Source organism: Phocoena phocoena, chromosome 6, assembly GCF_963924675.1.
Source record: "Phocoena phocoena chromosome 6, mPhoPho1.1, whole genome shotgun sequence".
In the NCBI taxonomy this organism is placed as follows: domain Eukaryota; kingdom Metazoa; phylum Chordata; class Mammalia; order Artiodactyla; family Phocoenidae; genus Phocoena; species Phocoena phocoena.
The window spans coordinates 91,466,874-91,478,937 of record NC_089224.1 but is presented as its reverse complement, the minus strand read 5'-3'; the positions used below and the strand labels follow the sequence as shown (position 1 = coordinate 91,478,937).

General features: G+C 43.2%; 1 protein-coding gene across 1 annotated transcript in view; it reads left to right on the top strand.

Annotated features, from left to right (window-relative positions):
• The first annotated feature begins 3,547 nt into the window (after positions 1–3,547).
• The window catches only part of TMEM245 (transmembrane protein 245), a 91,729-nt gene continuing 83,212 nt past the window's right edge, over positions 3,548–12,064 (top strand). Inside the window, exon 1 of the mRNA XM_065879930.1 lies at positions 3,548–4,135. Within this exon, the coding sequence (XP_065736002.1) occupies positions 3,548–4,135 (588 nt within the window). The remainder of the gene's footprint in view (positions 4,136–12,064) is intronic.

The following is a 12,064-nucleotide window of genomic DNA, read 5'->3' as shown; positions in this document are numbered from 1 at the left end:
ACTGTATTTTAGAAAGATCACGCTGGCTGCACTGTAGAGAGTGCAGCAAGAGGGCAGACAAAGGGACCAGCTGGAGGCTGCAGTGACATCAGTGTGGTACCAAGAGTGTACAAACAAGTAGTGCTTAGGATTCAAACCCATCAGGACTTGATTCTCAAATGAAGAGAGTTTAGTTATAAATAGAGAGTGATTAGTCTGGCTAATGTGAAATGCATCCACCATCTCCTGGTTCTCAGTCTTGCTCTGACTTGCAGCAGAAGGCTGGTTGTTTATACGCTGCATAGCCTCAGCTTTAGTTGGAGTGTGTTGTTGGGAGTAGAGCCAAGGAAGGGGTGGGCTGGGAATCCCAAATCCTGATCCCTGTCACACTTCAACCGCTCCAGATAAAGCGTTCCAGACAAATCAGGTCTATGAAGATGAGGAGCTACCGGCAAAGGACATTTACGGCCAGCCACTTTTTGGACAGGCAGTTCTGGCTTTTGGTAATAAGTGTTAATTACAAAATCAGCTTGCAGATGCCAATCCCCCCTACCAAACTTCCTCCCACCCTAGAAGAGAAAGGGGGAGCGATTTTGGCTGCAGACTTTTTTTTTTTTTTTTTTTGGTGGTACGCGGGCCTCTCACTGTTGTGGCCTCTCCGGTTGCGGAGCACAGGCTCCCAACACGCAGGCCCAGCGGCCATGGCTCACGGGCCCAGCCGCTCTGCGGCATGTGGGATCCTCCCAGACCGGGGCACGAACCCATGTCGCCTGCATCGGCAGGCGGACTCTCAACCACTGCGCCACCAGGGAAGCCCCGCAGACCTTTTTTTTAAAGGGGGATTTTGTGTGTGTGTTTTCCCCAAAAGAACTGTCTAGCTTTCTTTCACTCATCTGGTCTTTTCCTGGGTACATGGGTCTCAACTGGGTTGGTTGAATCAATTTGATAATTTTTTCACTGACCTTTTTACGAATTGGTAAAATTGTCCTTATTGACATGGTTTGGAAGGTTAGCTATAGCTGAATGGTACAAACCAGAAGGACAGGAACCTAGACTGGATGAACAGGAGCCTGGAGGCAGGAAAGGCGATACTCCACTCAGTGAACTGGCAGGACCCGTGCTGTAAGTGGGGGCATGTGTCCTAGTGCAGGAATAGGAGAGAGAAGTAGGAGTAGTTAGGGAGTCAGGCAGGGCCTGATGGTATCAGACTTGTTTACATCATTTGTTCTTCAGCCATTGAGATGTAAGAAAAAAATCTCTTAGTAACTGTTCACATTCATACTAACCTTAGCTTCCCAAACTCTTTTCTTCTAAACCAGTTATTTATGTTCTTAGTCTGCCAATTTTATCTAGTTTCAGACGCTGGATGGTTAGTTAAGTGTAGAAAAGGCAAATATGTTTCATCTTGGGTGCTTACTTTGTGGAGTTGGTAGTGGTTCCCTAGAATGCTTTGCTGAGAAGGATTTTGAGGCTGTGTCTAGGCTCAGTGAGAAAGAGTTGAGTGGTTGATTAGCAATGCCTTCTACGGGCTTAGTAAAAGAGAGTGGTATCTCAGATTTGGAATCTGAATGCATGTTGTTTGATTACATTTTCACATGGCTTCTCCTGCACTGTACATACTGCTCTATATGTGATGCACACACTCCACTGTAAGCACTGGACCTTGTTTAAAGTAAACACTCTAAGATAAACACAAAGCCCAGGAGAATCCTCTCCCCACCTGTGTTTGTTTTACCTCTGGGGCTGTTATCTTGATACCTTGGGAGTCTGTGGACATTGACTGATGTTTAAGAGATGCCTCTTGGCTTCTCTAGGACAAAACGAAGAGTTACCCTGAGAGCCACTGTCAGATTTTTTACCATGTCCCAGGTACTGTGCTGCTGCTTTAGACACACTCTTCTGTTTTATTCTCACAGCAACCAGTGATGTAGATGTTATCATTTTATCAGCCAGAAATCTTTCTGTTGCAAGAAGTGTAAAACTGAACTGAAACTGGCTTAAATGGTTGGAAATTCATTGGTTCACGCAACAGGAAGGCCAAAGGCAGTGTGGTCCCAGGGTCAGCTTGATTCACTCCTCTGAATCTATTTCACCTCCACTGTATCCTGGATGCCCATGGAGGCTGTTCTTCCCTGAGGTCGTTGGAGTGAGTTGCTGTGTGGGACCAAAGAAGAAAACCCAAGTAACCTTGCATTTTGGAGGGGATGCCTAAAAGCATATGTCCTGTGAGCTAGAGATTTGAGTAGACTCTGTGTACTTCTCTCAAATTTAGTTTGTAGGTCCTACATCCCAGTATTTTTTCTCTGCTCTCAACCATAGGAATACATAGCAGAAACATCCCCAGTGTTTCAACACTATTTCTCATAGGGAGTACAAACAAGCTTTTCTGAAAGGATAGCAAATCATCCATTCACTTGCTCAGCAAACACTGAACTTGTACTATGAATGGCCCATGCTGTGTCAGGTGCTGGGGACACAGAAATGAAGCAAACCCATGAGAATCTCTGACTTTGACTGTAGTGTAGTAAGTACAATCATAGAGGGGTGAGCAAAATCCTATAGGAACCCAGCCTTGCGTTAGGCCATATAAATGTAAGTCTAGTGAGTTTCTGGTGCTTCAGCCTTCATTTCTCTTAGTTCCAGTAGCTGCGCCAAAGAGTCTTCTGAAGAGCTTTAAAAAATATGCTAAAAGGATCCCTTGTCAGACCAATTAATTAACATAGTACGTAAGAATAGACTTAGGAGCCAGATTCTGTGTTTGAATCCTGCCTCTGCCACTTACTAGCTGTGTACCTTGGCAAGGTACTTAACTTCTCTGTGCCTCAGTTTTCCTCTTTGTAAAGTGGGGATAATAACACCGCCTTCCTTGTAGGGTTGTTCTAAGGATCAAATGAGTTAATGGGGATGAGACATTTATAACAGGGGCTGCAATATGGTAACCGCTATTTAAAAATCCCGCCAAGCACACCAGAGCACACACTTTAAGTGTTTATTAAATAAATCAGTAAAATAGAATCTGGTGATCGGTCTTTCATAAGTACTCCCCCACGGATTCTAATGTGCAGCCTGGGTTTTAAATCTGTTAACATCGTGCCTCTTTGTGGATTCCGCCTCCCCCAAAATTGGCATTAACCAGTGGGTGAGGCGTGTAGCTTTTTTCGTTTGTTTTGTTTTGGGTTGTTTTTAATGACAGTTCAGGGTGTTTTTCGGGAAGATTATCTGACATTTTTCCCCCCAGTTTGTGACTATTATAACACTTTAATTGATGGGAAGGGGGAGTTGGCTTGTTTGTTTGTTTTTTGCCTCTTCTAGGATGCTGAGCCCAGAAACCTCTTACCTGGATTCCTCAGGGACCAATGAACGAAGGGAGCCCGTGGGCGAAGGAGCGCTCTCTACGCTCTCTGGGAGTTGTAGTTCCCCAAAGGTCCTGTAAGCGTTCAATGGCCAGCTAGGAACTACGACTTCCACAATGCCGCGGGCCGCCCGCCCTGCCTCTCGCCCGTGCCTCTCGCCAGGCATCCCAGTACCGCCTCTCGGCGGCAGCGGCGGCGGCGGCGGCAGGGGTACTATGGCCGACGACGGTTCCCCTGAAGAGCCGCCCAGTCCGCGGGGCTCCCCGGGCCGGGCGCCGCGGGTTCAGCGTGCGGTCGGGCCGGGCAGCAGCGGTAGCGGCTGCGGGGAGACCCCGCGGACGGCGGCGCTGGCGCTGCGCTTCGACAAACCCATCAAGCAGGCCTTCTACAACACCGGGGCCGTGCTGTTCGTGTGCTTGTGCTGCGGCGCCGCCGTGCTCGTCTACTTTATCCTGGAGGCCTTCCTGCGGCCGCTGCTGTGGGCCGTGCTGTGCGGCACCTTCCTGCACCCCTTCAAGAGCTCGCTGACGCGGCTAGGCCGCCACTGGCTGCAGCGCCTGCACCGCGCGCACACGCCCATCGTGCTGGCCGCGCTGCTGCTGCCGATCTGCTTCGCAGACTACGGCGTGGAGGCCTTGGGCGAGCAGGCGCTGCGCCGCCGCCGCCTGCTGCTGCTGCTCGGCGCCGGCGGCCCGCTTCTCTACGGCCTCTACAGCCTGGGCAGCTACCTGGGCGTGCAGGTGCTGCTGGCGCACGCCGGCGCGTTCATCTGCCGCGGGCTGGACTACTTCAGCAGCCTGTGGGTGAGTGAGCCTCGGCCCGGGCCCTGCGCGGTCCCGGCGAGCGCGCAGTGCCCCTCACCACACCCGCAGCTCGCTGGGGTGCGATCCTGCCAACCCCTCCGCACGATGCAGGGGCGGCCAGAGATCCAGACCTGCGCTGCAGGCAGTGTCCGTCTCAGCCTTCCTTCCCGTGCACCCTAGGAACTTGGCGCACTTCCTTCCAAAGTGCGGGTGTGGTTTGAAACAGTCTCCCCGTTCCCCGCCCCCGTCCTAACGGAACCACTTAGCGGGGCGTGTGCCCTGTGAGGAATCGCTGTTCCCCTTTGCAGGTAGGGGCTTCAGTGCATCGGTAGGTGGACATGAATTTACTCCTGATCAGGGAGAGTGGGTGCTCCAGCACCTTAGTTCTGCTCACGTGGGACTTTCCTGGAAGGGACCTTAGAGATTCTAATCCAACCTGTCATCCTACAGATAGGAGAGGTGACTTCTTACCAGGCTAGGGCTAGTTGGGCACAAAGAGGGCACTGGTTGACGCAAGTTTCTCAAGTCCTAGAACAAATCTTTCTTAATAGCTCAGAGCTGCCTCTCAGTTCAGGTGATTTCAATGTACTTTGTGCCAGGCACCTACCTGGTTGCTGAGCCTCGTGGGCCTCTTTCTCACCACAGTCTATTCTTGGGAACTGCTTACATTGTGCAGGGACTGCTGTGCAACATTCTCCTCCCGCCTGGATTACTTAGGCAGACTGGGTGAAGGAAAGGTATATTTGTGATTCTTGGATCATCTGAGCTTATTCTTAGAAAATCACGGAGCTTGAGAGTTGGAAGGGATTTCAAGCGTAATCTAGTGACACATTTCCTAACTCAGACCAGATTGTAGATCAGTTAATGATCCAAATATTTCACTGGGGACTGTTAAAAACAAGTGGATGTTTAATGCATAAGAATGCTATTTCATCAGTAAGCAGTACCATTTAAAAATAAATGTATTCACTTTTGTCAGTGTTCAGTGCACCTTGATGTCAAGTTGCAAAATAATTCCCTTTATCTGTCAAGCAAGGTTTTGACTTGCCTGAGGTTATTGGTAGAGTTGGTGATTGATTCCAGAACTCCTGTCTGCTCTTGCTCTATCCATACAACCTCTCAGTTCAAGTTAAAAGTTGATTGAGTATGTTGTTAGGTACTGGGCTTTGTGAGGGCTTTAAACGGAGTAAGGTGCAGGCTCTGTGTTCAAGGTACATATAATCATATGTGAGCATATTCTTATGGAGATGACAGACACACAGATAAATGTTCATTACCCATCAATTATGGGCCAGCAGGGTATTGCAAGGTACTGGGGAGCACCTCATCCATAATTTTGGGATGCTGCTTGTGTGTGTAACTGCTAAGTTATCAGACAGAATTCTTGGCCTCCAAGAACCCTGGTTATTTCAGTTGTGGTAGGAGGGAGGGATGTGGAAGCACCCTCTTTCACCTCCTGAGGCTTGGCAGATTGTCAGGTGGAAGTGATCCTACTCTTTCTTGCCTCCTTGCCTGGTGCTCTTCAGGAGAGGTTTCTGAGATCCGGAGAATGTGATGGTCCCAAAGTCGCTCAGACTTTGAACAAACCCAGGGTTCACTTTATGGAGTCCCAGTTCCATGTTATTTCTCCTTTACCTGTTGTTTCACGGTTCAGTTAAGTGGACTGAATGCCTCTTACATAGAAGGCAGAGTACTATATGCTGTTAAGAAATATAAAGGTTACTATAACTTGATTCCTGTCCTCAAGAGATTCAGTCTTGTCAAATTCAGACATATTTCTAGATTCTGCTAACATTTTTGACTGTTGATAATGCAGTTTACTGTAATTACCGTAGGCAAGACCAAGTCACATATCCACCAAACTGTAGGGAATTAGGAAAGAAAGCCCTAGCATATATGAACACTGTATTTTCATAGGAAGGTAAGAATTGAATACATGGGTAAATTGCCATGATTCGCAGAAACTTGGGCATTTCTGCCAGTCCCTCTCAGAGAGTGGAAACAGATGAGGAATTGAATAATTGTGAAAAAGTGCCTGCATCTCCGTGTATAGAGCTATGAATATCTTTTTACTGAAGATAACCCCCCTTCCTTGTATTTTATTTACATACCCTTGAATGGGTTGTGGATGAGCAGAAGAGAAGTAAGGGCCAAGATTGATTAGGTTAGAAGAGGGGAAGGAAGGTCAAGCCAATTAATAATTTTGAAAAGGCTTGAAACTCAGCTGTTTGCCTAAAGCGATGGGGGCAAGGGAGGAAGGGGTAAAAAACCCCATTATAAACGACACAGTATGAGTTAATTAGAAGTGAGTAGGGAGCCTAAACTGAGGTTGATCTGAGTTGGAGAGAAGCTTGCGGCTGTGTTTTCTTGAAGCAGTTCTCAGGAGCAGGTGGTTGGATGGAGGTGAGCTAAAAGTGTACCTGGGAAGCGGAGACAGGGAGTGCTCACTGCTCAGTCAGGAGCGCTGATTAAGGCCTGACAAGTGAAAGGTCCTGTGACTGGGTAGGGCGCCCTCTCTATAACTTTTTTGTCATAGTTCACATCTGGTTTGGTTTTGTGAGCCCAAGAAGGGCTGCCTGTCATAGAAAAAGAGTCCTTATGCTTTCTAAACAACCTGTAAATTGGGGCCTGCTGCTGTTGAGAGGTATGGCTGGGGGAGGTAGAGAGAAAAGTGAATTTAAGGAAATCTACGTTTTGGAGAGCTGACAATTCATGCATTTAAGATCCAGCTTTTGAGCATCTACCATGTACTGGTAGGCACTTTCATGTGTGTTATTTCATTCTCACAACAGTCATGTGAAGTAGGAGGCAGGAATTTCTCAGGTGAGATTTAGAGATTGATCTCTTCATTTTGTCAGTGAATGCTACTCAACAGACCTGTCAGCAGTGGAAGGCCCTTTGTCATCAGAGCCTTCAACAAAGATTTTTAAAAGCTTTCCCCCAATACATTGAGTTTATTTATTTATAGTATAAATTGATTTTAGTTTTCAGGGAAAAAAAACAGAAGAATATCAGGATTGGACTAACCACACATATTCCCCCAAAGGCCCCTGGATTCTAGTCATCTAGAAACCTTAGTCATCTCTCTTATCCTTGTATCTGTTATTTCCAAGTCCTATCCCGTTTTCCTTTGTAATGTCTTTACTACCTGTGTTTTCCTTTGTTACCAGTTTATCCTTCCAGTTCAGGTCCTGTTCACCTCACTTTGGGGTTCCTTCAGTCTCCTAGCTCTTTTCTGCTAATTCTCCATCCTCCTTGCAAGTGAAAGCGTAACCATCCATGATGTGAGCAATTTTTAAAAACAGTTTCAAATATATTAGAATATTGTGCTGACTTAGTGATGTCTAAACACTTAAAAAAATCATCTGTTGCAGCAACCTCACATATAACTCAGTCCTTAGGGTCCTTGGCATCTTTCCTTGGTGTAGAGCTGTCAAGATAAATCTAAAAATCTAGCCTTCCTGCTCTACCATTTTTCTTTGCTGGGAGTGTTTTGGGTCTTCTTCTCTCCTTTAGTTCAGACTTGTTAGAACGTTTTGAAGACATTTACAGTTTTTGCAGTAGTAATAGATTTGTTTTCTCCATGGTCTCTGATCACATTGTTTCCATTTTACTTTATAAAGAAGCATGAAGTGGAAGGAACAGTGGCTGAAAGATAAGAGTGTAAATTCGAAACAGAGCTCTGTTAGTAGCTTGCTTTGTGACCTTGGACAGACCAGGGCCCATCTCTGGGCTACTCAACTCTAGTTGCGTGAAGTGTGGGGTTAGCTTGGATGATTTCTAAGGTTCCTGGATATTCAGTTTTACAGATAGATCCCCAGAGTTTGGTAGTACTGCCAGCAAGGCTCTTGGGAAATGCACATTAGCCAGCCGGCCAGGCCTACTCCTGGGATGTTTTACTTGCCTGGCAACAGTAAGGAGGAAAGTTTCCGGTACTTAGGTTCTTTCTCAGTTAAAGACTTTGATTATAAAAGAGTCTTGACTCTTAAGTTGCCACACCATGAAGAGAACAAAGTTTTCAAATTAGAATAAAGGAGAATGAAGTTTTTTTGTGTGTGTGTGGTATGCGGGCCTCTCACCGTTGTGGCCTCTCCCGTTGCGGAGCACAGGCTCCGGACGCGCAGGCTCAGCGGCCATGGCTTACGGGCCTAGCCGCACCGCGGCATGTGGGATCTTCCCGGACCGGGGCATGAACCCGTGTCCCCTGCATCGGAAGGCGGACACTCAACCACTGCGCAACCAGGGAAGCCCGAGAATGAAGTTTTAAAGGAGAATGAAGTACCTGAAGCAGTAGCTGATGAGGGCTGTGGCTCCATAAGTTGGGAAGAAATAAGTAGTTTTATTCTCTCTGTAAAAGACTTAGGAAACTGTTCTGCAAAATCATGCAATAGAAGCAAGCCAAGTTGCTTTTCCAGTTAATACCCAGATGACAATAAATAAAACAAAGACATAGTCTATAGGGCAAAGTCTACTTATGTTTTATGCATTTAGTATCTTATTTAATCAGAAAAGTATATGTGGTTAATAAGTCAAATGAAAGGAAAATGTGATTGTTTATTAGTTTGCTTTACTTGTAGTGCTAAATAAATGTTGCCAGTTTTTATGGACAGTCTTAAGTATCTAGCACACATTGGTGCTTTAAAATGAGTATTGAATGTATATTTTGAAAAGATCAGACACATTGCTCTGAAGAACATAGTTTGGGAAAGTATGCCTTCTTTTTAAACTGTGGCTCACTGATTTATTCCTGGAAGAAAATTCATACTTGAACAGGTTTTCTCTGAGAGAGACAGAAATAAAAAGCTCTAATAAAGGCACACTTATAGGAATCCATACTGGAAATTATGTGTGAAATTTGAGTGTACACATCCTTATTTTCAGTAAGTTAAAGAATATTTAGCGATTTAAAATATTGACTCAAGTAGAACATGCTTGTTATATACATAAAAAAATTTAAGCAGCATGTAAGTTTATATGGTAAAAGTGAATTGTCTCTTTTCTCTTCCCACTGTATAGGTATTACTGTTGTTAACTGGTGAATAGCCTTCTAAATTTATTTCTACACCTATGTGAATGTATAAAGTATAGGGGTTTTGTTTTTTAAAACAAAAGTTTTATGTATATATATATATATATATATATATATATATAAAATTCTCTTTCTTTTATCATTGCTCTTTCATTATCATTGTATTGTGGATATCTTTCCTTGATAGTACTTTCAGATATACTTCTTTCTTTTTAATAGTAGCGTAGTCTAAAGTTTTTTTTTTCTGGATGCCTTTTAGAAAGTGTTCCTACCAAATTATTTTAGCACTGAATTTGTATTAGTATCTGATAAACATTGGTAACTGTAAAATCATTATGGTTTAATAGAAACTTTAAAGTGTTTTTATAAATGACCATACTTTTTCAACTAATAATATTCTGTGAATTTTTTCTGATGACTCTTGAAAATACTGAAAAAAAGTCAAAAGATTTTTTTTTTAAGTAAAGACATTTACTATTTATAAAGATAATACTACTCTTAGAAGAAAATTCAATACTTGAAGTGTAAAGATGCGACTTACCCCCTGAAATCCAACCAGAGACAATATTTTTTAACATTTTGGTGAGTATATTTTCACCATTATAAACGTACATATGCATAAATTTACACTGTGTCATTGAATAAAGTTATTTATCACACTTTTGAAAGTCTGAATAATTATTTCATTTTTGGAGATCCATAATTTAAACAGTCTCCTATAAAATGACATTTAATTTGTTTAATATTTTAAACTGCCACAGTGAACATTTTTATATCTGCACAGTGTGTAGTTCTTCTGTAAACCAAATTTGTAGACGTGGAGTTGGGGAGTATATTTAATAAGTTGTTATTTTAAACTGAAATGAGGTTATCTGTGAGTTTACGTTTACTGGGTGAAAACACATACCTCTCTTTAGATCATGAGTTTCTTTGAAAAAATCTCAAGTATGCAGTCTCTCATTTTTTTCCTCTCTTTGCGAGTGATACTCGTTCCTTATGAATACAGATAAGAAACAAAAACTTCTTGAAGATTGGTTGAAAAGTATCATAGGCTTAAAATCTGAAAGTATATCCTTCTGTGATCCTCTAGTTCAGCTTCTCACTGAGGGCACACTCTCCTACTTTGTCATGCCTGACTTCCAGTCAGCTTTTGCTCAGACTTTTAGCGATGGTAGCTCATTCCCTTTTTAGACATCTATAGTTTATTAGAAAAATTTATTATATAAAGCTGAAATATGTTGCTTCCTAATTTCCACCTATTATTTCTGCCCTCAGAACCACAGATAATTAAGTCTGTTCCTCTCTCAGTTGACATTTCCCCAGCTATTTGAAGATAGCTATCAAATCTTATTTCCTTCTCTTTTCTAAGCTGAACAGTTTTTTCCCCAGCTGTATCTGTGTCTGCTATGTTGTGGTTTCCATTTCCTTTCCCAGTCTGAATTTTATTGTCACTGTGGTTTGATAGTGTAAGTCACTGAAACAATCACTTTCCCTGATGTATTGTACTTTTATTAATAGGCATTCATGCCAGTTACATTTCTGACCAGCTATCCTCTTCCCATTCTATACTCGTATAGATGAGTTTTGAACCTAAAAGCAGAACTTTGCATTTCTCTCTATTAAATTTAATCTTATTTGTTTAGCCCATTGTTCTAATTTCAGGATATCTTTTTGAGTCATTTATATTGACTATTCCCAATTTTGTGTAATCTACAAGTTCGGCTAATATGCCTTCTAGTCTTTCATCTAAATTACTGACTACATGTTTAATAAGGCAGGGCTGATTACCCCTGTGTAGCATACTGCTGAAGACCATCCACTTGCTGAGGATCATTTTCTTTTTAAATTTCAGCAATTTGTAGTCATCAAAATCAACTTTTTATTTTCCCTTGTGAATACTGGAGCAGCTTTTCCTCTTTATTTTTCTGGCACTACCCTTTATTCTTCTTATTGTTAAGAAAGCAGATTCTGGAGCCAGGTTCCTGGGTTCTAATCCTGACTCTGTCACTTCTTTTTTCTTGCTTTTTTAAAAAATAGAATTTATTTATGTTTTATTTTTTGGCTGCATCGGGTCTTAGTTGCAGCACGCGGGATCTTCGTTGTGGCATGCGGGATCTTCTGTTGTGGTGCACGGGCGTCTCTCTAGTTGTGGCGTGCAGGTTTTCTCTCTCTAGTTGAGGTGCGTGGGCTTAGTTGCCCTGCAGCATGTGGGATCTTAGTTCCCCAACCAGGGATTGAACCCATGTCCCCTGGAGGCAGGAGGACAGGGTTCTAGAAGAGAGACTTCTGACTGATTTCTCTTCCATCTTTAAGGTACTGATTGGGTGGTATCCTTTCAAAGCTTTTTGGCCTTGGCTGTCTTTCTACCTGGATTTTCCTCCCGTCTCACTGCCTGTCCAAGGCTAAGTCTGCTGCCCCAGAGGCCTTGAACCCATCTATCCTGACTCTGTCACTTTTTAGCTGTGTGACCTTGTGCAAGTCACCTCTCTGAAGTATCAGTTTCTTTCATCTCTAAAATGGGAGTGATAATGTTACTTTTTTCCTGTGGTTATGAGGATTAAATGAGTTCATGTATTTAAAGTATTAGAACAAGGCAAAGTGTTACATAAGTGTACTGTTACTACACTCAGATTTTGTTCTGAGCTCTATAGTCATATCTCAAATTCTCTAAATTCCCAGGGTTAAATGTGTATGGTCCTACAAGCTTGAACTTTTTGGAAGCAGCTGTAGTCTCACTTCCCATGTGCTCATATATCTGGGGCTTAAGATCTCTTTAATATTTCATCTTATTAGTTGCTTGAAGAAAAATATTTTAATATCCTTTTCATTATAAAAGAACTAGTGCTCATTAAAGGCAATTTGGAAAATATAGAGAAAAGGAAAAGGGGAAAACAAAATCT